The sequence below is a fragment of the Theobroma cacao genome, chromosome 9, assembly GCF_000208745.1.
Source record: "Theobroma cacao cultivar B97-61/B2 chromosome 9, Criollo_cocoa_genome_V2, whole genome shotgun sequence".
In the NCBI taxonomy this organism is placed as follows: domain Eukaryota; kingdom Viridiplantae; phylum Streptophyta; class Magnoliopsida; order Malvales; family Malvaceae; genus Theobroma; species Theobroma cacao.
The window spans coordinates 34,957,212-34,982,101 of NC_030858.1; the positions used below are offsets into that span (position 1 = coordinate 34,957,212).

General features: G+C 34.4%; 3 protein-coding genes and 1 pseudogene across 4 annotated transcripts; all 4 read right to left on the reverse strand.

Annotated features, from left to right (window-relative positions):
* LOC18590436 (lysosomal Pro-X carboxypeptidase) lies at nt 1,370-4,201 on the reverse strand. Its single transcript, XM_007015956.2, has 9 exons — nt 3,620-4,201; nt 3,354-3,540; nt 3,098-3,237; nt 2,898-3,010; nt 2,540-2,789; nt 2,226-2,378; nt 2,058-2,137; nt 1,913-1,962; nt 1,370-1,741 (listed from the first exon to the last, which is right to left on the reverse strand). Exons 1-9 carry the CDS (start codon nt 4,010-4,012, stop codon nt 1,605-1,607), a joined length of 1,503 nt encoding a protein of 500 aa, XP_007016018.2. The 5' UTR covers nt 4,013-4,201; the 3' UTR covers nt 1,370-1,604.
* On the reverse strand, nt 6,090-9,655 carry LOC18590437 (lysosomal Pro-X carboxypeptidase). Its single transcript, XM_018126742.1, has 9 exons — nt 9,235-9,655; nt 8,947-9,133; nt 8,707-8,840; nt 8,468-8,580; nt 7,960-8,200; nt 6,894-7,046; nt 6,666-6,745; nt 6,518-6,567; nt 6,090-6,422 (listed from the first exon to the last, which is right to left on the reverse strand). Exons 1-9 carry the CDS (start codon nt 9,631-9,633, stop codon nt 6,283-6,285), a joined length of 1,497 nt encoding a protein of 498 aa, XP_017982231.1. The 5' UTR covers nt 9,634-9,655; the 3' UTR covers nt 6,090-6,282.
* On the reverse strand, nt 11,857-14,580 carry LOC18590438 (annotated as a pseudogene).
* LOC18590439 (vacuolar protein sorting-associated protein 41 homolog) lies at nt 15,264-23,772 on the reverse strand. 2 transcript variants are annotated; one of them, XM_018128131.1, is made up of 19 exons: nt 23,298-23,772; nt 22,679-22,948; nt 22,411-22,590; nt 21,961-22,221; nt 21,392-21,527; nt 21,215-21,305; nt 20,369-20,471; nt 19,982-20,085; nt 19,814-19,907; nt 19,554-19,709; nt 19,404-19,466; nt 19,180-19,245; nt 18,590-18,790; nt 17,681-17,758; nt 17,480-17,599; nt 17,274-17,354; nt 17,101-17,186; nt 16,127-16,208; nt 15,264-16,042 (listed from the first exon to the last, which is right to left on the reverse strand). In XM_018128131.1, the coding sequence occupies exons 1-19, from the start codon at nt 23,565-23,567 to the stop codon at nt 15,611-15,613; spliced, it is 2,874 nt and encodes a 957-aa protein (XP_017983620.1). In that variant the 5' UTR covers nt 23,568-23,772; the 3' UTR covers nt 15,264-15,610. The 2 variants fall into 2 exon arrangements, with proteins under 2 accessions (XP_017983620.1, XP_007016021.2); XM_007015959.2 differs by having other exon boundaries at nt 21,392-21,524; nt 23,298-23,771.

A 24,890-nucleotide genomic window follows, 5' to 3' on the forward strand; every position in this document is an offset into this window, starting at 1 on the left:
AAACTTAAAACAAGATAAATATGATGAAGGTTTTTGCACCTTATCCTGTTATCCATGATGAATTCTTTTCTTGGGAGAATGGATAGTAGTCATTTCAGTATTGACTGGGGAATCTCTAGGCAGCCCTAGGAATTATTCATGCTGATCAATAACAATTGCCGGGACATGTTAGGAGAAAAAAAAAAAGGGTTTAAATCCTTTTGTTCTAGATCAAAAGAAAGAAAGGATGGAAAGAGAAGAAACTGTCAGCAAAGCAAAGGTAATGTACTGGAACCCAACGAGAGAACAAGTTAAATCATAACGCGACAAAATTATCATGCAGGCATGCGGCAACCTTTGCGATGTGATTTGATGGTATTTGATCAGAAGAGAAAAAGTCACTCATTCCAATTCCCTACTCTAGGATTTTTTGATAGTGGAAATTTATTTTGCTTCATCGCCACGGTATTGTCATATATGGCACTAAGCTTTTGATAGTTACCAACTAGACTAGACTTCCTGTAATGGAGTTGGCTCAATTCAATAGACGATAGCCATTTTACTGTTTTACTCTTCTGCAAATAAACCATCTTCAATTTTTTGGTATAAACTAAAAAATGAAAAAGTTCCTATGTCATGTGTCTAGGACTCAATCCAAAAAATATTTGTTAGGTGAAGTGACCCTGCTCTTGGATCCTAAATGAGAAAGTCTCCACAGTTCAAAGCCAACAATATAACAGGGGAAATAATAGAAGATGTGCAGGACATTGCTCTGAAAAAAAACAAAAACCGAAATCCTCTGCTGCTCAAGGCATCCAGAATCCACTTGACAGAGGCCACCGGAAAAAGGATCAGCTTCATACTCCGCTCGATCAAAACACCATTGCTGGGCTTTCATCAGAAACAACAGCTCATAACACAGAGGGCTCAGCTTATAGCTCATAACACAGAGCCACCGAAGGCTCAGCATACTGCTGATCAACAATTAATCACAGAAGACTTCGTAATAGCAACCAACATGTTCACAAACAACAAATTGCAGCTGGCCTAGCAGAATGCAACTGCTCCTCCACCATTTCCCCAGCAGATCCAAATTTGGTTTTCTTTGTATTATACTGTATTTATATTTTTAAATGATTTGTCTGAACATGATCAATTTTGTATACTAATGGCGTGTATCTATGTCGTGTTTTGATTTTGATACTTTGAAAGCATGACCAGTTTTTGATCAAATTTGCATCCTTTTGCAATATTCAATATATTTATTTGGCTTAGAAAAAAAAATGAAGTGACCATGCATCCTTCTATATAATTATAATTTCATAATATCATATTAATACGCATCTATGACATGTATTCTACCTTCATACAAAAAAAAAAAAAACAGAGGAAAAAAAATTCTGCCGCTTATGTATTTTCTCCTGTACCAGAGGAAAAAGAAAATCAGCCACTTGAACGGTTATTATTTCTCACTTCTCACATGGAGCACAAGTACAAATTCAACCAGGCAGGAGATATATCAATCCTAAGCCTAGCTATCAATTTCTTTGAATTGTAAATGGTATTCATGATCATAGCTTTGGATTCTTCTATATTATCCAAGTTTCCATCGTGGATAAACATTCCTATTGCTTGAATGCTTTGAGATCAGCATAGTAATTAGCGATCCAACCTTTTATAATCTTCACCTCTATTTTTCGTTGCCTGATCAACCATTCTGGATCAGTTTCCCTTTCCCCAAGTATATCTAAGCAATGAGATCCTGCAAGACGAATACATAGTCAAATTCGTCTTATCGTTACAAATTAACTATATATTATTTATTGAGCATCTTTGCATTAGAAAGTGGTAATGAATTAGCTACTCTAATTAATACGTTTTTCCCCTTTTCGTCCATTTGTTAGGACATAAACAGAGTTGATTAAGCACATACCATTGACTGTAGATACCGCAAGGATACTATTGGAAATGTTTTCCAACACCCTGCAATAAACGATAGCATTATGTTATATGAAATAATGGAGAAAAATTTTTAATTTGCAATTTTTTCTTTTTTGATATATATTTTTTTATTTTACCCGCCACTACTATAAGGATCTCGCAGGCCATTGGAAAAGATGATGTTGCTACCAAATCTATGGAGAATCAGCTTTATATCCTGCAAATTGACAGAGTTTTAAAAAATAAATATTTTGAGAAGCAATTTATGTAAAAGAAAAAATTGTGAAACATGAGAGGATTCATACATGGCCACCGTAGTAAGAAGTGACCCAATGAGGCCGAGAAGGGACTCCGTAGAAGCTCTCACACTGTTTGATAAAGCTGGTTAGATTAAAGGGGGAAGCTTCTAACATGGTTCCATTGCCGATGCCAATTGGTATCACCATCTCACTGCATCTCTATCATTATATACCCCAAAACTAGTAAATTGACTTGTGGCTATACATTTACACTGTGACTGTGAGTGGTCTTTGCTGTGTTTGGGCCTCAAAAGTAAAATCGGCCTAAATAGCATTGCCCAGAGAAAAGGAGTTAGAAAAAAAACATGCTTGAATATTACCTGCCAACTCCACCCTATTTCTATTTCGGATGCATTAGTTTCTGGATTGACATAGCAGGACCTGTTCCCATAGTAAGCCACAACGCCAGAAAATATCTTGGTAAGGATGTCGTCTTGACTCCCAAAGGAAGCTCCGTCGATGCCGCCACATACGACTGAAACTGGATATCTTGGCGGTCTGTTGTATTGTGCAGTGTAGGCATACATTAATCTCAAGAAAGACTTGAGCTCCGAAGAACTGGTCAAGGGACTGATAAGCAATAGAAAGAAAAGTAAAAAGGAGATCAGCCCCTTTTTTTTTTTTTTTTTGCTTTGGGATCATGAATTCAAATTGATACCAAGAAGGCCAAACACTTACTAGCATGTTTTAAACTTCTTGCTGAGGGTAGAAAGACCATGGGGCTTGGAAGCTACTCTGTTGATTTCGGACCATGATTTTTGTATAGTTTGGTAGCAAGTCTCGCTGGCTTCCTGTTCATTCCAATCATTTTTCTAAAGCTAAGAATGAAGTAAAAACAAACACAGGCTAAAAGAGGATAGTTCTCAATGCAATAGTACCCTGAAATCCTTTGTGACAACTGAATAATATCCACCCTCTGGCTGTAGTGGAATTTCATCGAAGTAAAGTATTGGAGCTGATGAGGCCAAAGCTCCCAAAGCAACATGAGGATATTTCAGCCGGAACCATGAAGCAAGCACTGATTTTATTGTAAAAATAGAAAACAAGAGAGTTAGACATATACACGAATCGCAGTACAAGAAAAACCATTACCCGGAAAGTTAATTCTGATGTTTGCGGTAATAATTAACTTACTTCCCCCATATGATCCTCCAATGACGATGACCGGTGAATACCGAGCCTGAAGCTTTTTCTTTATATGCATGATGATAGCTGCATAGTCTGCTATGGCTTGGGCAGAGTTAAAATACCCCAGAGTGCTTGCATTTTGAAAGGCTTCTTCCCTTGATCCAAATGGTATTGATTTTCCATAGTAACGATGCTGATAATGAAAATTAATATAAGAGATAAATATCCTTTTAGATTCTAATCTTAAATTAATAGTAATATTCAATTTATACCTCTATGTATACAATGAGTGCTTTGAAACGGATGGCATTATCATTGAGAAAACCGATTGCAGCCGGAGTACCATCCAGAGGCGATTCAGCACCAAGATATGCTAAAATGGGTGCACTAACATTTGCTCCTCCCCAATACTTGGAATTCATCACATATCTTTGTTGAAAAGTGGTGTAGCTTTCAGGGTTGTAGTTGAAATGATCAAGTGTTTGTGTGTAGTAAAAAGTTCGCAGATCTTCTGAGACTGGTGCAGACAAAATTTCAGGCTGTTCCAAGATTGTTCCCAAGGTTGGGCTCAGCCGCGGAATCTTGAAGTGGGCAGCAGTGACAGCCATTGACACAATCATAATGATCAAACGAAGCCATTGGGATGAAATTACGGGGGAATTCATGGCGACTATGCTATATGAAACAGTGCGCTTCTCTGGCTCTATTTTGGGCTTGAAAAGCCTTTGCCGAGAACTTGCTTTTACTATGTTCCTTTTGTTGAGCTTGTTCTTGATTGGGATTTGTCTTGTTTTTTCTTTGGAATTTTACAAATTCAAGTTTCCGAGTGAAGCTTTCCTTTTCCCATGGATGAGTGCAAACATGCGCCACTTGTAAAATTTTGAATGAACAGTGAAAGATTATAGAATTGCACTAGTGTTTGTTCTAGCTTAGATGCTAACCAGGAGAAGGGTAGAAGGAAATAAAAAATAAGTCATAAACCAAAATTCTAGTTAGATGAGTTTACATAAATTCTAACTCCATTTGTACTAAACATAATTTGTTTTTTAATAATTAGATCGAATTTTATATATGAATTTGCCATGATATAATAATCTCAAGAAGAGAGTAACAGGTTGAATTAATATTTGCAGGCCTAACACTAAATATCACATATAAATATTTGTAAGACTTTCGTTAACTTTGACCATTTGGAAAAAGCCAGCATAAATTCTGATTAATGCTATTTGAATATTATTGGTTTTCCTCACTCAAGACGGCTAATTAAATTTTTTTTTTCAATAATCACACCTAACTTACATATTATTGGATCTATGAATTCTACATATTCTCCATCTATGTTCTCAATCTTCTTCTTTTTTTTTTTTAAAGCATGTTCCCAAACTATTATCCAAGATGTAATTACAAGCTTATATGTCATTTTCGGCATTAGGAAATTTCAAGGGTTTTTTTTGTCTCAAAAAAAATATTAAGTAAATTGCCAAATTCCTATCTAATTATTAATGGAAATACTATAGAAATTTAATTCTCCACTCTCCAGGTTTGAAACGTTTGAAAATGGGATGGTAAATGACCATGAAACATGCTTGGGATCAATGAAAAGCTATATTAGGATTAAAGTCCAATCATTTTCAAGTAGTATCATTTTCCTTTATTTTTCTTAATGGTTCCCCACATCATTTGTGGTGTGAAAAATCAATTTGAACCATGCAGTACCAAAAAATATCTTAGCTAGCTCCTAGTGGTCGAATTGACTCGAGAATTTGTCTTGCAAAAATTTTAATCTCGATCTTGAATCGGACCCAAATTAACATTTATTAGTATGAAATCAAGGGTTTCATAAAATAGTATATATATATATATATATATATATATATATATATATATATATATAATTATAAAGCCTCCTCAAATTGGGAGCCTAAAGCTCTTGCTTAGGTGGCTTCACCCAAGGGCCGACCCTATATATATATATATATAGGGCCGGCCCTTGGGTGAAGCCACCTAAGCAAGAGCTTTAGGTTCTTAATTTAGGAAGGTTTTATAATTTTATATATAAATAATTAATATTAAAAATAATTAATAAAATTATATATTTTCTTACTTTTTTAATTATGTGTTTAATAAATCTCAATTTTTTATCACTTTCTAATTTTTAGAATGTTATATTATTTCTAATCAACTAATGGTTATATGTATTTAATTATCTTCAATAACTATTTTTTTCACTTATTTCTCTTATTTCCAATCAACATATTTAATAATTTTTAACTATTTTTTTTCTATATATAAAACTAATTATTTCTTTTTCATTGTATAATATCTAGCTTTGAATTTTTCTTTTCTCATTTGCTCTTTCTTCCTTCTTCCTATTTTAATTTTCCTCCAAAGAATACACAAGAAATCTGTTATATTATTATCTTCATCAAGTCGTGAGTCTCATTTATGATTTGCAATAAGCATTCAACAATTAGATACTATTGTTTTAATATTTACATATTTTTTTACTTTAATTTAAAATTTATATTATAGTTATATTGTCTTTATTTTATGTGATAGTTGATTTATTTGAATTAAAAATTTTGATTGTTGATTTTGTATTAACCATTTAAAATATATAAAAATTTTACATCTCAAAAAGCTAGAAGAATAAAATTTTAATAATTTTTTTAACTTAATAAAAGAAAATCTCATTGAATATTTTGCTTTAGGCATTTGAATTTATTGAGTTGGTCCTATATATATATATCCAACTAAACTGGACTTTGTTTGATGGAGTATAGTTCAAAGAGTAACAACTTTGTCCATCTTAATTAGTATATTCTCCTTTTGTGCAAATTAAACATTAGCACCATTTATAAAAAAAAGTAGCTCAATTCAATCACATGGAGCAAAGGAGATTCTTGTATTATAGATATTTCATCTTGGATAAAAGTTACTGTCGTTTGAATGCTTTAAGATCGGCATAGTACTTAGCCATCCATCCTTTGATAATCTTCCCCACCGTCTTTCTTTGCTCGACCAACCATTCTGGATCGGTTTCCCTTTTTGGTTGTATGTCTAAGCAATGAGATCCTGCAAGACAAATACAGCCAATCTCTCAAAACTCCTTTCTTCTTTTGGAAAGAGTTTCATCTTTATTAGAGTACAACGGAGCGCTAGCCACATACCTTTGACTGTAGATACGGCAAGAATACTATCTGAAAGGTTTTCCAACACCCTACAATAAGAGATAACAAAAGTGTTCAATTAAATAGAGATAATTTTCGGCAATAATTCTTCTTTTTTTTAGATTTTTTTTTGGTGATAATTAATTACCCGCCGCTGCTATAAGGATCTCGCAGCCCATTGGAAAAGATGATGTTGCTACCAAACCTCTGGAGAATCAGTTTTATATCCTGCAAATTTGCCAACATATGCAAGGATATATTCATCACATAATAATATTGTTTAGTAAGAAATGAAGTAATTAACCGAGCTGGCTCTATCTATGTAAAACAATTGTGAAGCAATTCAAGAGATCCAAGGAAAGAAAGGGTTTCTCACTTGGCCACCGTAATAAGAAGTGATCCAATGAGGCCGAGGAGGAACGCTGTAGTAGCCTTTGCAATTTTTTATAAAGCTGTCTAGGTCGAAAGGGTCAGGTTGGAACATGGTATTCTCGCCGACGCCAATGGGCATTACCATTTCACTGCATGTCTATAATACAAGAAAACTGATTAAAAATTTATGTCTAACATACATTAAAAATATATATTCATGGCTTATCATTTTAAGCATTAATTTATACTAGTTATGTTATCTAAAAGCAACCGAATGTATATAATGATTATTTAAAATATGTCCATATTTTCATTTCTAATATAAAGGTTCTGGTTGATTAATATTTTCACGTTTTTTTATTCATTATCTGTAAAAGAAAAAATAAAAAGAAAATAATAATAATAATATCTACCAAATAGAGCCATAATTGTTAAGATTTTGTGGTCATTATCCATTATCCAAATGCTCAGGTGCTCCCAACCTATAGTTTGTTTATGCTCCATATCTTTAATTCTTCGTGTATTGCAGTATATCAGAATATGCAATGAAAGGGTGTTTTCAACATTCTAATCAATATGATAATAACAACACAAATCTTTATACATCAATCCATTAAACTTTCACAATATTTGTCTTAATTATTCGCTTTCAATCCCCTTTCATGGAGAATTTTCTCTATTTTGTCTCAATCATTCATCCCCTTGTGAAGTTATATCTACATATGAACACTAGAACAGAACGTCTACATCAATTCATCGTTTTCCTATGGTTTATATTAAAAGGGTATGAAGCCATCATAATTAAAACTCGATAATACTCGTCATCATTTATAAGACTTGGGCAAAAAGTAAGAAAATAACGTTAATTGTTGCCCCGAAGTTATTGTAATGCAGTGATTTTCAAGATTGTCATTGTCAATATGTGTTGTCACATTCATGCATTAATTTTATTCATTAAACTGACAATAACTCTTATTGCCCAAAAAAAAAACTAACAATAACTCTTAAGAGGCTAATAAAATTCAAAATTTAAAGATAAGATTTGATGATAAAAAATCTGAATTACATACCTGCCATCTCCACCCTTGATCTGTTTCGGAATCACTGGTTGGTTGATTAAGATAGCAAGTTCGATTCCCATAATAAGCCACAACTCCATCAAAGATCTTGCTAAGAATATCTTGTTTTTTACTTCCATCAATGCCTCTACATACCTCGTTAACAGGATAGCTTGGTGGTCGATCATATTGAGCTGCCCCTGTGTACATCGTGTCCAAGTAGTTTTTGAACTCTGAAGAGCTGGTCAAAGGTCTAATAACCAATAAAGAGAATTAATTAGAGATAAGCCTAATTATTTGTTAAATTCAATGAATCACAATTATCTTAATCATTTAGAGCAAAAAACAAGTCTGCCGTCCTCCTCGATAACTTTTTTGTACTATCATTTTTCTTTCTTTCTTTACTTGGGAATAAAGATTCGTTGAACTTTGATCTACTCTTTTAAATTCAATTATTGAATCAATATATCTTTAATTATTATTTATAATCACGAATTCACAATTCATTCTAGGCTCATACTCGCAAGTTTTGAACTTCTTGCTAAGGGTTGAAAGACCATGGTGTTTGGAGGCAATTTTGTCAATTTCAGACCATGATTTTCGTATAGTTTGATAGCAGGTCTCGCTCGCTTCCTGTACATGAAATCCAATCATATATCATAAAGGTATAAATGGAGAGCAAATTAAATAAATGAAAGGGGAAGGGAAGAAAATTAAGATGAAAGTTCTTTTGATGGATTGATTGAATGTAATAAGTACCCTGAAATCCTTTGAGACGATTGAATAGTATGCACCGCTTGGTGTAATATTATTGAAGTAAAGGATTGGAGCCGATGAGGCCAAAGCTCCCAAAGCAACGTGAGGATATTTCAGCCGAAACCATGAAGCAAGCACTGATCTCATATTGGGGGGAAAAAGGCATCAATGAAAAGTTAAATATACATAGCAACAAGTACAGATAAATTAAGGTGCAAAATTTTGATGATTGTAATCACTTACTTCCTCCATATGATCCTCCGACAACAATCACTGGAGAAGACATTGCATGAAGTTTCTTCTTTATATGCATGATGATATCTGCATAGTCTGCTATGGCTTGCGCAGAGTTAAAATACCCCAGAGTGCTTGCATTTTTGAAGGCTTCTTTCCTTGATCGAAATGGTATTGATTTTCCATAGTAACGATGCTGATAATGGAAACAGAATAGCACTCTCATAAAAATTCAATTCTGCTTAGAATATATTCTTGATTAATTATCTGAATGTATTCAATTCAATATATACATACCTCTATGTATACACAGAGTGCTTTGAACGGGGCGGCATTATCATGGAGAAAACCGATGCCAGAAAGATCACCGCCCAAAGGCGATTCAGCTCCAAGATAGACTAAGATTGGTGCAGTGGCATTTGCTCCGCCCCAATGCTTGAAATTCAGCACGTACCTTTGCTGGAAAGTGGCATAGCTTTCAGGCTTATAGTTGAAGTGATCAAGCGTTTGAGTGTAGTAAAAAGTTTGGAAACCCTTTGAAACAGGTGCAGACGACAGAGTCTTAGGGTCTTCCAAGATTGTTCCTCTAATTGGACTAAGCCTTGGAATGTCAAACCGGGCAGCACTACCCACAGAAACTGAGAGCACTATAACGATGAATTGAAACCATTGGGATGAAAATATAGGAGAACCCATGGCAGTCGATTTAGCTATGAAACAGTATATGGTTGGTTGCCTTTGCCAGTAACTATTGCTTACATTTATAGTAACACGGAATTTACTTAAGAAGAATTTTTTTCTCTTTAATTTGTTCTAAGGAGAAAATGAGTTACATATGAACTCAATTGCTTTGAAAGGATAACTATATCCTATACATATCGTATGAAACTAGATTGAGGATTAATTAATTCGCCCACATTTATCACCCTTATCATTAATTAAAGAAAGAAAATTACTCTAATTAGATGGAATGACATGTCGATCATATCAATATTTTACTCAGATTTGACTTAGCCCTTAATATATAATCTAAAGAAAATTGTTGATGACAGCTTGAAATTTTAAGGTATAAATCTTGATGAGTAAATTTTTTTTTACCTAGTAACCATTTCTTCTTCGATTTTCCTTAATTTGGATACCCTTTATATATGGTATATATATTGCCAATATATATATCAAGTATTTATTCCCAACTCTTTACAGCCATTTTCCCAGTTTTGTTTGCCTCTCCAATTTCCAAAATGGGGATTGATTCTCATTGTTTTGCTTTAAATATTAACAATTAAAATCTGATTTGACACTCATTGATGTGGTAACCGAAGTAATTATTATCAAATTGAACATCACGATGCTATCATTTTTGGTTGAAATTTGATCATGTTTTCTCATGCTTTTTGTTATTTCCTTGATATGGCAATATAAATTAACTTTATATATGTATCAAATCATTATGAAAGTTGAATGATCAAATTGTATAATTCTCTTGTGGACTATCACATATATGTTGGAAAGGAAATTTTTCAGCCTATGGCACCGAAAAGGAAAAAAAAATGCATTCACATGTCACGAGATAAGAATGTTTTATGTGTGATCAAAATTCAAAATCACCAAATTTATTAATTTTATTATAAAAAATATAAATTAATATTGACCAAGAAGTTCTTTATATAAAAATAAATATTTAATCAGTCTCTCTTATTCAAACTACTATAAAACAACATTTTTCAGATTCTTTAATATTTTATAAAGAAATTCATTAGATTCATAATTAATTAAGCCGATATATACAAAATATATAGCTCATATATAGCTTATCTATGTACATTTCTTTTAACATAATTATATATTTAAAAACTCTTTCTCATGGTTTCAACAGTTTATAGATTGTGACCATGTTCATGCTTCCATTTAACTTTTACAAAAAGTTCGGAACACTATCGAGTTATGATTCGATATAGTTTAGTCATGGAAGACTTGTGATTCCTTTCAGATAACGTTAGCTACCGCAATAAGTGATTCCATTCATGCCCACGAAGCCATCAAGTCCATCCGCATGCGCTTGTATCTATATGACTTATATTACTAATTTAATTCCAGTTTTTCTTTTTTCTTTTTCTTTGGAAACAAACAGAAAAGTTGAATACATACTTGTAATATTGAGTTTTAGGTTGATTAGAATTTTGAATCTTATTTGATTTGGATTTTTATTTGTTTACAACATTGAGTAGTTGTATGGTTTTAAATTTTTATTTCACATCGAGTCCTAATCACATTCTACTTTGGACTTTTATATTATAAAAGTGGATCTCTAAGTTTTAAAATTATAAGTAGTGTTTTGAGAGCTCTAGAAAGGGGATACCTTGTAACTCTATCTTTTGCTTTAGGTGGAGCTAGAGTGATTTGAGTGAGTGTTTTTGGAAGATTATTGAGAAAGAGTGTACAAGACCGAACCATGTAAATTTTTATATTTTTCTCTTTGTTTGATTTCTCTGAATTTTATCTTTGTTGTTTCTTGGCTAATTTTTATAACATGTAAGCTCTCATGAGAAAAGTTGAAAAGAATTTTGTGAAAGCACCTTTATTTTCGTGTCCACGATCTTTTAGTGAATGCATTCAAAAAATGGGTTGTTTCCACATTTTATCTCGAGCAAGATAATGAAATGATGCCGGGTCTAAGTGAAAGTTGCTATTTCTCTATATTCCTCCATTATAATTTGAAAAATTATTCTATATATAATAATACCCTAAAATGTTCACCAAAAAATACCAAAAATATATATAATAGCAACACAAATAATTAATAGTCAATAGCTTAATCCATAAACCAAAAATCTAAATGACACTTTCATGGTTCATTAAAGGGGACAAATCAAAAATAAAAATAAAGATTAACTTCCGTCCAAAACCCCCAATATTTTTAGTTATTATTGGAGAATTTTCAAAAGAAAGAAAGAAAAAAAAATCTATAACACATAAGCTTTTTTGCTTTCCATTATGGTCCAATATTCTCCCACGAATTTTCCACACAGAATAATGTGGAAGACATCCCAACAAACGTAGTGTAACATTACGTGGTCTGGAGTAAAGATAATAAAATCAGCGAATGAAGTAGCCAAGTAGGGACTAGAGTCTACATTGTGAGTAACCCTTCAGATAACTTTCAGTATGATTTTCTTGTTGGCTTTATTGATTTTGATAGAGAAACAATTCAGGTGGTCGTAAAATTCCTTTACTTTTGGCACAATTTTGATCCCTCAGAAGTGAATCTTCTTGCCAGCCTTGCTACCAAGTTTGACCTTGTAGTCTTCAATCCAGCTTCCAATGATGTTGATCTCCTTGTCTCGCTGTGCAACCAACCAGTCAGGGTCACTGCTACTTGGATTGCTTAAATCCAAGCAATGGGCACCTTGATACCATAACAGATCTCAATCAAAATTAAGTGACTAATTATTAAGTATAATCTCCTATGACACACAGAAAATACCTTCTTTTGTATATACTGCAACAACGCTGTCTGATATGTTCTGCAAAACCCTGTAGTAGAAAACTCAAGGATGAATTAGTAAAATGTAATGGAAAGTTTGTATTACATTTCTTTTCTATTGGAAACAAAAAGGAAAAGGGGTTCAAGAGTGTTAATTTGCTCACCCTCCAGCACTCCATGGGTTACGTAGTCCATTGGAGAAAATGATGTTGCTTGCAAAATTTCCCAGTACATATTTTATGTCCTGAAAATTTTTTATGGAAACATTGCTTTGAGTTTATTGTCAGAAAAGGAAGAAATTGTGATGGGCCAGTAAGTGCCTCTGAAGAAATGGAGTGGAGCTTACATGGCCTCCAAATTCTGTTATGATCCAATGAGGCCTTGGAGACACTCCAAAAATCTCCAGGCAGGTTCTGGTGTAGTTTTCTAAATCAAAAGGTGATGCTTGGAACATTGTAACATTCTCACCATGTCCAATTGGCATTACAATCTCAGTGCAAGTCTGAAAGATGCAGAAAATGTTCCAATTATGAAAGTTTGAGTCTTGTTCCGAAATTATTCGCAGAAAATTTTATGCCTGAATTTGAGATAAGTTACCTTCACAAAAGCTAAGCCTTCTACTCCCATTAAATGCTCATAATGATAATGAGCACTATGAATAGCTAAATTACCTGCCAAAACCATCCACTGCCATTGTTTGGTTTGATTTCAATCACATTATTGCATGAGCCTCCTGATCCGAAGAAGCTAGCATTAAACCCTCTAACAACTTTGCCAAGAATATCGGTTCCTGCTGGTGCTCCATCAATCGCGTTACATGCATCACTGACTGAGTTATATGGAGGATTGTCGCTTCGAGCTGAAAATACGTACACAAATCCTAAATAGCTCTTGAGCTCTTCAGAGGAGTACAAAGGCCTTCAAATTTGAGCAGACATGGAGAAGGAGAAAATAACAGTAAGTTGTCAGTGTCAATTATATAACTTCAGATTCAAAAGCTCTCCTCAATTTACATGCAAGAATTGAAGATATTTCTGAGGTTCATTAGGCCATTTGGTTGCGCTGCAACTTTGTCAATTTCAAACCAAGACAGTCTTATAGTGTTGTAACAATTCTCACTTGTTTCCTGTACAACACAACAAGTGTATAGCATGAGTAGATAAAGCAAGTAATAAACCCTTTAAACTTCTTGTTACAATTTCTTACTCCAAAATCCCTTGTAACAACCACATGATAGCCATTTTGAGGAGGAACTTCGTCAAAGTAGAGAATTGGAGCAGATGATGCCAAGGCACCAATGGCAAATGGGGATATTTAAGGCGAAACCACGATGCAAGCACTGAGTGATATGAAAATATAATTAGTTTTTTGAAATGTGTAAATATTTTTGAATGGGAAACATTTTTGAAATGCAACATACTTCCACCGTAAGATCCTCCAATGGCTATTACTGGGCAGTTTTCTTCTGATAAATTTCTCTTGAGTTCTATTATCAACTCCGCATAGTCTGCTAAAGCTTGTGATGCGCTGAAGAACCCCAGTGTTGAGGCATTTTGGCCTGCTATCTGTTTATATCCAAATGCCATTGAATCTCCACAATACCGATGCTGTAATATTGAATCATTAACGTATCAGTAGCAGTGCAAATTGAACTCGGTCATCACTATTTTCTTACTGTTATAACTGAAAGATGCTAACCCTTTGTTTTTTTTTTTTTTTGGTCTCACTCCAACCATAAAGAAACCAGAAATATCACATGATTCGTCCAGTAAAGAAGTAATGACGTACCTCTATATATAGAAGCAGACCTCTAAAGCGAGAAGCAAGATCAATGATGAATCCAGCACTGATAGCAACTCCATCTATCCAGGCCTTATCACCAGTGTAGACAAAGATGGGCGAACTCGTGTTTGCCCCACCCCGGAATTGGAGTTCACGATGTATTTCTGTTGGCAGGTAAGATAGCTCGCATATTTGTAGTTGAAATGATCTAATGTTTGTTCATAGTAATATGTCACGAATTCTGGTGGGAGGACTGAGTCTGTCTGTCATCATGGATCTGTCCACCGCGCCATACCTGGATACGCAGCTGCCAAGCAAACTGTTGGGAGTAGAAGAAGCACTTGCGAAGACTGAAGTAACAGTCTTTGTGCCTCCATCATCTATGGAACTCTAGCTACTTCGAGTTTTGAGAAATAGGGGGCTCTTAACCATTGTTATTGTGCCTTTATTGCTTTAAATTTTTTTTGTTATATGCTACGTAATTCACTAAGTCGGCATCAGCAGTTTCAGACAAATGCAGATTGGTATTTGGATGGAAGATTCTTCTGCGGCACTTTTGGATGGCCTTTCTTTGTCGCCGGCTGGCTTAGCAATTATCTATAAACTAAAATCTGAAACTTCTGCTTGTTTGAAAACAAAATTCTTTAGCAGACGATGTACAAATTATGCCTGATTTAATTTGTTTCCCGGCCAGAAATAAAAAAAGAAGATTCATTTTGACAGCAAACAGAATACAACTAACAGAACTCAACTCATAAAAAAAAAATACAAAGACCAACTCAATTTATTGAAAACCAATTCCTGATACCTCTGTAAATTGGCACAATTCCCTAGTTGCTCTCTTTAGCTTTTACCAGCTTAAATTTATGAACAAAATACTCCTTTCCTAGAGTTGTAGAATTATATTTTTCATATAATATTTTTCTGCTAAATTAGTAGCTTCTTTGATTGCTTCTTCTTGTTTCGAATCCATTGAAAGAGCAGCCAAGTCCCAATTACTTTTATGAACCATCCTCTACATCTTGCTCAAACTACCACAATGTATGAAAACAGATTGTGATTCCGCTTCAGCCCTCGCTGCAAATCATAGCACTCATTTCATTGGAAACTTTTTTCTCTTTTTGAGTTCAAGATATTATACCACATAAACCAACCGCCAAAAAAAGGGTTAATTACACTTTCCAATAATTACATGGGACTATAATACAGAAGTTACCACTAACTGAAGCACGACAACATTCAAGAGAGAATGAGAACAAGGGGGGTAAAGGAAAGAAAGAATCATGAATTTCACCTGCACGAGCGAGCACAAAATATGCACCTAAAGGACAACCCCAAAAATTGTGCAAGCAAAAGCACGCACACCCACACACCACACATGCACACTTATAGGCATGCATCACAAACTTAACTTGCAGCTGTAGTACATAAGATACAGCGCATTCGAGGACCATCAGCCTGGCTATCGTCATCTTCAGCATCATCATCCTCACCATCATTATCATACTCATATAGACCCTGAGAGGTGGCTCCAGTCCCTTTTTTGCTGCTATTAGTGTAGGTGGAGTCCATCAAGCAAGTCGTGTGATAAGCATGACAGCAAAAGAACACGACAACTGATACATTTTGTATTGAGAAAGGATCAAAACACATGCAACATCTTCCGCCACCCCTAGTTTTAGACTTAACCTCCATGTTTCTCACACTCAGTGTTTTCTCTATTGCTTGAGAAGTTCTACTTGCATCCCTCTTGGCTCGAGCATCGTCTTCTTCAATGCTCAAGCAAACTGCACGTTTCGCTTCTTTGTAGTATTTAACCAACAGGTTAACACAGTCAGCCTGCATATTTCACATTTACACCAATGTCAAAGTCGATCAAATTGGAATTTCAAGTTTTACAACCCATGTTAAGAGTAAGAGTACCTTGAGAATATCATTGCACCCATGTCTAAGAGAAGTTTCAGTTCTGTAATCAGTTATAATTTTGACTAGACGATCCCTAAGCCTGAAAACAGCATTGAAGATTAAGTCAAATTAGATAAAGTGATTCAGCTTAGATCCCTGCAATTTAAAATTCTAGGTTTCATGCATCAATTGGATGCCCTTTGAGAAATACTTGACCACATGACTTAAGGCCCAAACCAAGCCTAGAAAGATAAGGGTAGACTTCGGTTTCTGTAATTCATTATCCCAATTTGCATAAAGAAATACTTTAGCAATACAAATTTGATGACAGACTAGTGTAAGCATGGTTCATAAAGAACAATCTTGACACGTCAGTCATCTAATGGCATTAAAGGCCATTTTAATGAAATATTACTACATGACAGATAGTTGGCCTTGCATGCATAGAATATGGACAGATCAATATGGTCAGATGAATACTGAGGACCAACTCAAATAAAACCAGCCCACTTCAAGATCTGGCAAATGATTATAATTGCTGTATAGCAACACGAATAAGTTAACAGGAAGTAATGATATATAAAGACAGTAAACTAATCCAAAGGCTTTTCTTCTGAGAGAAGGCACGTAATGCTCAAATCAATAATAAAGTCGGTTTTTTAAATCAACAGCACCAACTTAATTTGAGATTGTTCCTAGTATGAGTTACAGCCTAGAAAGTTAACCATCAGATAGATGCTAGTTCATGATGGTGAACTTCCATTGACTGCAAACCCTCTAAAGTTTTCCTTTTTCCTTTTTCTTTTTAAAAAACCTTCATAATATTCATTGGCTTTAGATTATGCAGAATCAGAAGTTCAGAGAACCCCTCTAAAGTTTTCCTTTTTCCTAAGAAACCTCCATGATATTCAATGGCTTTGAATTACTTGGAAATAGAAAATCCTGCTCAACTGCAATTTATAAATTTCCCTTGAGAAAGAGAGAATACTAACCGAGGTATCTCTAGGCCATTGGGCACCATATTTACAATATAGAGAGGGTCAAGATTGCCAACAGTGTGTTCCAATAAGACACCCACCTGCCAATTAGAGAGAAAATACTAAGGAAAAATTTGAAATCAAGAAAAAGACATATGTGACCTTCCAGTCTGCATTTTATAACTTACCATTTCAGGTTTGTGGAGGCATTGCTTAATCAATTCTTCCCAAAGATCATCATCATGCTGCATGGTCACGAATTCTACAGCCTGTGGACAATACCAACACCTTTTCTTGTTAGTGCCAATACCTAAAATTACCAGAAACACAAATAGAAATCCAGGAGAAACAGCTAAAACCAGAAAGGTCTCCAACTGAAAATGGCATAAAGTACCTCTTCTATATCTCCTAATTTATTTATGATTACAGCAAGAGCTTGTTTTGAATTTCCCATTCTTCCAAGGATGAATACTTGCTCCCTTAAAAGAGCTTCTTTGACACAGATCTCATATGCCTGAGGTTGAATTTTAGCAGTGTCATTTATGGAAAATTATGATGTCATCATTATAAACTAACATTTATAGACTGTGCAAACCTTCTCCAGTGTGTAATGTTGACTACTGCGAAGAAAAGGAAGTAGCATCTTTGGATCATATTCAGCATAAAGCTCTACCTATCACAGCAAGACAAAGGCCAATGCATTATTAGGTAATGCACTCAACATACAAGCAAGCACCTTACATTCATGAATGTACACATTCAGTAAAGAGCCATGAGTATTGAATGCTAGACAAGAGAATCTTCACAGGCAATAATTAACATCTTAACAAGATATCAAAATGCAGGACAAAATGAACATGAAACATCAACTGATAGGATTTTTTTCTCTTCTCTTTTCTTTTTTCTAAATTTGCATTGTTTTCTAGTACATAGAAGCTATATTACATGGACAGACTAGAGATAGGGTGTCAGACACAGGTATATGTCTGAGACGGGGTACGTCATGTTTTGGACAACTTTTCACATTACTTTTGAGGATGCAAGTGCCATACCCATATCAATTGAAGCGTCCAAAAAAGTACCAGACACAGGTACATTAGGGTAAAGTGAAGAGTCCATGTAACATAGCACAGAAGAGGTTCCCCTGACGATCAGACCACCAAATCTATAACGTGCTTTGATTTGTGGTCCAGGTTACAGCCTTGAATTGAGCTCTTTTGATGACTGTTTATACCACTTTGGCTAGCAGCCAACTGAAACCCGGTTCAGTTGACCTGGCTGGTGTTATGTTGTCAAAACTATTAAAAACCTACTGCCATGTTGTTTCTTCACCTTTGACCACAAGTAGACAAGGTGAAATGCATTCGACCTCCCCAAAAACTAATGTACGGAATCTAGAAAGTTACAATAAATATCAGAAAGATTGAGAACTTTCAAAGTAAACGACACATACAGTATTCACAGAAAAGCTATTAAAACACCAATGTAAATGTCTAATCCATACCTGCATATCATGAAAATCTTTGCCAGCATGTGGGTTTACTTCGAATAATGAATGCAGATATAAATGCAAAAAATATCTCGAATCGCACTTATTTCCAGCTCTCAGAAGTTGTGAAACAACTTCAGATGGTGTAATTAAGTCCCTATTTTGGATCAACAAGGAAACTGCATGCTTACAATCTAGAATCATCAACTGGACAACCTGCAGTGCACAGGTAACAGAAAGGAGTCAAGAAATTACATTATAGAATAAGAAGAAAGTAACAACAACGTTTAGGATTTCAACTAAAAAGAAAATGGAAAACACACATCCTTATCATTAATGCAACACGGTGCAAAGAGCATATAATATTCAGTATGGACTTTAAAGATCTGGAATACATAGTCTAGTTAACTTTGGTTGATTAGCCAAATCTATTCATCGTAAAAAAAAAGGTGTCAACTAAAGTAGTAAAATATTGTAAAGCACCCATTCAGAATTTGAAAGGCCGGCCTCAAATACAACAGTTAATCCTTTATTCTATACAAAAATAATTATTCATGAGAAAGCCAAGTAGCTCAAATATTTCACCTGCTCTTCCATAACCATACCTTTTCACGAAGAGAATCATGTAAGTGGTGCTTTTCAATGAAGTCAAATATATCTGGCTTCATGAGCTGAAAAATTCAGACAAGTAAATTCATTACGAAGCAAGCAAAGTAACATCCAACTAAAGAATGGATGAAAAACCTAGTTCCAGAAGCAATTTACATTTGACATAATTTTAAAAAACAAACACATTTGTTCGAGCACAAATTTACATAAAAACACTTACATCAGCATACAGTGAAAAAGCTTTCTCGTACTGCCCATCAATAACATACAACTCTGCAAGTGCCTATCAGGAAAAAGGATAAGACCATTCAACGTATGTAGCATCAACAGATTCAAATCACATAAGACATTTAGAAACTGCCCTACGAACCTCTTTAAGGGCATCAGTCATTGATGAAGTATTTAACTGGGGCTCTATGGCAGAAATAACAGGCAATGCAGAATAAATGACAGGTGGCCAAGATTTTACAGTGGACAAGAGATCTTTATAATAGGATGGATTTGTTGCCAGTGCCACAAGTGCGACCTGCAGCAGAGCAACCAGGTGGTTTTCATTCGGAGTTGACACATATGAAAAACTATAAAAGCAAACTACGTGAATATTTGCACACAGTTGCTTTCCTGACAAACCTCATAAGCAGTATCACGCATCCTTGGGTTCTCTGTTGGCATATATGGAACCAATACAGGAAGCTGACGAAGATGAGCAAAATGGAATACCCATCTGTCAAAAGCAACCAAATGTGAGTGATTAATAAGAAATGTATAAAAAGTGTTACACATAATGATTTTCAGTACCTCTCCCAAGCTGTAGCAGATCCTCGCAACAATTTGGGACACAAGGATGCAGCCTCAGCATATTTCCTTTCCACAATCAAGTGATCAAGGTATCTAGATCCAACCTACAAATAAAGCAAATCAAAGATGAAGAAATCAACAAACTAACTTTAGTAATTACATGGACAACAGAATGGAAATTTTTTAGGGCAACAATTCAATCAGCAAAAAAACATATTATATAACCACATATCAAAAATAAGATATAATCACATGCAGCCAGAATCTTTCATAATAATGCAAATATTAGATATTAATTAAGAATGCCTACAGCCAGAAGCTTCACACAGTAACTCCAATCAAGTCATTACCAATACTATATGCCAGAGTAAAAATAAACAAGCTTACCTCATCAAGGAGCTCACTCCGTCCCTGACCAGCCTCAACTGCTGCTAAAGCTTTTTCATGCCATCCATGTTGAAGAAGCCATGCAATGTGATCCTCAGCATCCCTACGAGTCAAAAATGTACAGGTTTAAAATCAAGTAGAATTTGCAAAAATCATTTCAAAAATACTATAGAAAATATTGGACATAATACAGTATGTACAAATCCAAACTATTATCATAAGAGGTCAAAGTCCATATTAGGGGAATAATGACAGCCAAATTTAAACAAAACTCATCATGTCCTGCAAGAATGCACCACATAATTGTCCATCTGAACATAAGTTACAGTAGGGACTATTATTAAACCGTTTGCATGTCCTACAAGAATTCACCACATAATTGTTCATCCAAAGATAAATTAAAGTAATTATTTGACTATTATAACCCTATTGTCAAGTTGGCAATCTATAATAGTACTAGAGATACTGTCACTGCCCAATGGAGGCTTATAAACTTTACCATCAGCTTAAAGGGTAAGAATAGATCAATAGATGTATTTACACACCCCAGACAGATTATTTAAGTAAATTTGAAATTGTATAAGTTAGAATGCAAAACAAATAAGCAACTCCGCGAGAGCAGATTATTCACAAAATCAGAATTCTTTTAGGACCTTTCTCAAAAATTGCTTTAGGATAATAAGCTACCAGGACCAAATTTGACACACTGCTATATTTCATGACAAATGTAATTAGATATTAACGCATATTACCACAGCAACCATGATCCTTCTTTTTTTTTTCTTTCTAATGAAAGGCAATCATTATCTTTCAAAAGCAACAAAATGAGAAAAAATTGATAGTAACCTCGGTTTTGCTATGACAACATCCTTTGGTGATACAATATAGTATATAGGTTCATCACCAGCAGCCCACTGTCCACCAGCATAACTGCTGCCTACATTCATATGAGAAAAGCACCATAACTAATGGATTGTAAATTCTGTCAAACAACCCATAAGCTTCAAAAACAGAGATATTAACCTGAGAAGGGCGCATGAGCCAAGGAATAGTCCTTTGCTTTGTAGTGCTCAAATCCATATACAGGTAGGGCATCTGTCGCCAATTCATCATTGTTCCAAGTCACTATACGTACCTCTGGTCTCTGTGCATTCCCCTGCTTCAGTAGATTTATGCAAGGCAATGAGAATCATATCAATCACAGAAAGGAATTACCAGCACAGTATCCCACATTACTGAGAAACAATACTAGCTAATTCATTTGATACAACATTTCCCCTCACAATTATTAAACTCAGGGGCAGTGAAAAATAAAGAGAAGCAAGGCCCACATATTGGAAAAGATTTCTACATTAATCCCTTCATACAAACACAGTCTTAAAGTTCAAATGAGGGCAGCAACTTAAAGTAGTTACAGCAACCACTGCCATAGCTGCTGTCGAACATAATATCACACCATCCAGAAACATTGGCATATTTGTAAAATTAGAAACAGGTAATGCATTAAAGGTAGTGCAATATAACCTCAAAATAGAAGGGTGTAGCCAATGATGAGGAACTTATTTTACTTCAAAGATGTGAAGGACACATACCTGCCGTGATGGTATTGCGCTACTAAATTCCTTCTCCCCATCTTCTTCACCAGGAATATAAGCTAGAACAACCAAAGCATCACCAAATGGAGCAATTCCTGATATATAATAGCTAGTCTGAAAAGATGCCACAATATCTACTTGATTCACATTAGACATTGTAACCTCCCTATACGTTCCATTGGCTCCCTTGTTCAGATTTGTTCTTATTGCTGCAATCTTCACAGAGGTTCCCCAGCCGATCACCAATAAAGTATCATCCTGAATGTGAAGTTGAGACAATAAGCAATGACAAAAATAATACTTAAGAAACAACACCATGCTTCATGATGACTTAGGGAAGTAAAAACTTTAAAAGAAAGAATAATAAAAGAAGCATTGCAGTTGTTTAGACAACATAAGATAGAATGAAACAACTCCCAACATTTCCAAGTATAATCTTTGACTAACCTGCCAAACTAAATGCGGGAGTAAAATTTCAGGACGAGGGCTCCCTCGTGGTCTTTCTATAAATGTAATCCGCTGATCATTTGCAGCATCATAAACTTTTACACCCGCATCATTAGCCCAAGCAATGAGACTCGTTCTCCATTTCACTGCATGGATTGGACCTTCACCCGAGTGCAAAACCTACAAACAGATTAAGTAATAAACAACAATCAGAATTCAGAAAAACCTCCATTTTCAAATACATTAAGGTCGGTCAAGCAGCACAAACCTGATCCCTATAGCCAAGCCACCTTTTGGTATTAAAATATAAGTGACCAGCTAAGCCACCAGCTACAAATCTCCTGGACTTTTTTCTTGTATAATCAGGATCAAGGGCAATGGCTTTCATAGGACGATGATACTCGAATTTCAATTTCTCATCAGTAAAAAGACTATTTATAACAACAGAACCATCATCGGAGCAGCTGCCAATATATTCACCTTCTAAATCAAAACTAAGGTCATTCACTGCAGCTGAATGTGCAGCAAATTCCTTAACCTACAAACAACCAAACACAAATTTTAAACCATAAAAATAATTAATTTCACCTTTTGGAAAACTAACCAATAACTGAATGCAACTAAAAACTTTAACTTAACTAACTAAAACTACTAACAGGCAACCGAGCATTTGGCTCATTGGCTGGTGCATGATTCTGTCTAAATAACAACAAGGTTCAAATACCCCTTCCCCCAATTAAAAAAAAAAACTGAAACTACTAACATTTATTAAAATTTCGAATTCCAAGCAAATTTATTGAAAAATTTAAAATAACAAAATAAAAATGCGAAATTAAGATTTGAAAAGAAATAAAAGACCTAACGAGCTGAAAGAGATGAAAATTCACCTGATTTCCCAAAAAATCGAGGATATGAACGGTTCCATCGTGCGTTCCAAGTGCTATCATGCGTTCGGCGACAGCGATACACGATGCCGCATCGCTGGAAAGCAAGGAAGGGATGCTTCCTCCCATTCTTTGATACTTAAGCCTCGGCTCTTCTTCTTCTTCTTCTTCCTCCTCTTCTTCTTCATCTTCTACTTCTTCTTCGTCTTCTTCTTCTTCTTCTTCTCTCTCGTCGTCTCCATCGACGCCGTTTTCTGATGGAAACGGAGACATTTGCAGGATTCCTGGAATTGAGAAAGACAGAGGAAAGGAAAGGGAATGGAAGGTCTGAGTCGGTTTTTGGTTTCGGGTTTTGGTGTAATTTGGTTTGGTTTAGTTAATAAACGGTCGCTGTCGAATTATTTATTTGCTAGGCAACAAAGGGACGGTGACCAATGATGGGTGCCACCTATACTCATGTTATTGCACTACTGTGTTTTTTTCTTTTTTTCACTTTTCTTTTTTTTGGCTTTTTTTTCTCATTCTCTTCCGTTTGGGATTTTCTTATTTAGAAGGAGCATGTCACGTCGATGTTGATGTTGATGTTGATTTAAAGGCATATATAGGGAGAAAATGATCAAAAATTTTATCAAGATGTAAAATCACTTATTTTTTATATAAACAATAATAATTTATATAATCTTGCAATGGGTGCAAATAGAAGCATCATAATAACAAAATATCTAACTTTTACATATGCTTTCTTACAGCATTATATTAACTTTTTAATTTAAAAAAAAAAACCTAAATCATAGAGTTATGACACTAACTTGCCTTGACGTAATGTAACTACTAGACACTATTTAAACTGATCAAAAGGACGATGAGTCAAAGTTGAATGATGTCATGACCCATAATATGCCTTAGTAAACCATTATGTTATATAGTATGATCTTCAAATTGTTTATAAACATGATATAAGGTTTGTTTTTTAGATACTATTAATTTATAATACTCATATCTTATTATTTAATTATTAAATGTGACTTCATAGTTGTATAAACGTAAGTAAATATGTAAAAATCTTTCATAGTAAATATTTTTAAATTTATGAGTATTTATTTTTTATAATTTATAATTTTTCAATTTATTTATTAATAAAATAAAAATATTTTTTAAAAAAACAGCATATAGATGTTAAGAATGGCATATATCCAGATCATAGGCAGCGGGATAGAAATAAAATTGAATAATCTAAACAACAATATACATGTCACTACCCATTGATCACTTTGGTAAGTTTTAATACAAATATAGCAATAAAAGGGGGGGGGGGTGTGGGGGAGGCTAGAAAGTTTCTTGAGAATTTTCTATCTAGGTTTTTTTTCTCTTTTGTTTTTTTGACAATTAGGGTTATGTGAGGAGTAGTTAAAGGTGATATTTATACTTAAGTTAAATAGCTCTTTTAATTACAACTAGAGTCCTAATATTATAATTCTTTATAATATTGATCTACTATTTAATTAAATATTTTTAATTAAGTCATTCTAAATTAAAATCAAATTATTTTACTTTATTTGATTGCAATTAAGGCTTTAATATTATAATTATTTATAA

Bases quoted from the DNA above. Each gene is read 5' to 3' on its own strand.
- LOC18590436 (XM_007015956.2), bottom strand. From the start codon at position 4,012: ATGAATTCCCCCGTAATTTCATCCCAATGGCTTCGTTTGATCATTATG. The intron at 3,541-3,619 runs GTATAAATTGAA...TTTCATTATCAG, and splicing joins CACTCATTGTATACATAGAG to CATCGTTACTATGGAAAATC. The intron at 3,011-3,097 runs GTACTATTGCAT...TGGAATGAACAG, and splicing joins TTGTCACAAAGGATTTCAGG to GAAGCCAGCGAGACTTGCTA.
- LOC18590437 (XM_018126742.1), bottom strand. From the start codon at position 9,633: ATGGGTTCTCCTATATTTTCATCCCAATGGTTTCAATTCATCGTTATA. The intron at 8,201-8,467 runs GTATGAGCCTAG...ATTGGTTATTAG, and splicing joins AAGAAGTTCAAAACTTGCGA to ACCTTTGACCAGCTCTTCAG. The intron at 6,423-6,517 runs GTATGTGGCTAG...TTTGTCTTGCAG, and splicing joins TGCCGTATCTACAGTCAAAG to GATCTCATTGCTTAGACATA.
- LOC18590439 (XM_018128131.1), bottom strand. From the start codon at position 23,567: ATGTCTCCGTTTCCATCAGAAAACGGCGTCGATGGAGACGACGAGAGA. The intron at 20,472-21,214 runs GTTACTATCAAT...TTTGACTCGTAG, and splicing joins GTTGTCATAGCAAAACCGAG to GGATGCTGAGGATCACATTG. The intron at 20,086-20,368 runs GTAAGCTTGTTT...CTTTATTTGTAG, and splicing joins GGAGTGAGCTCCTTGATGAG to GTTGGATCTAGATACCTTGA.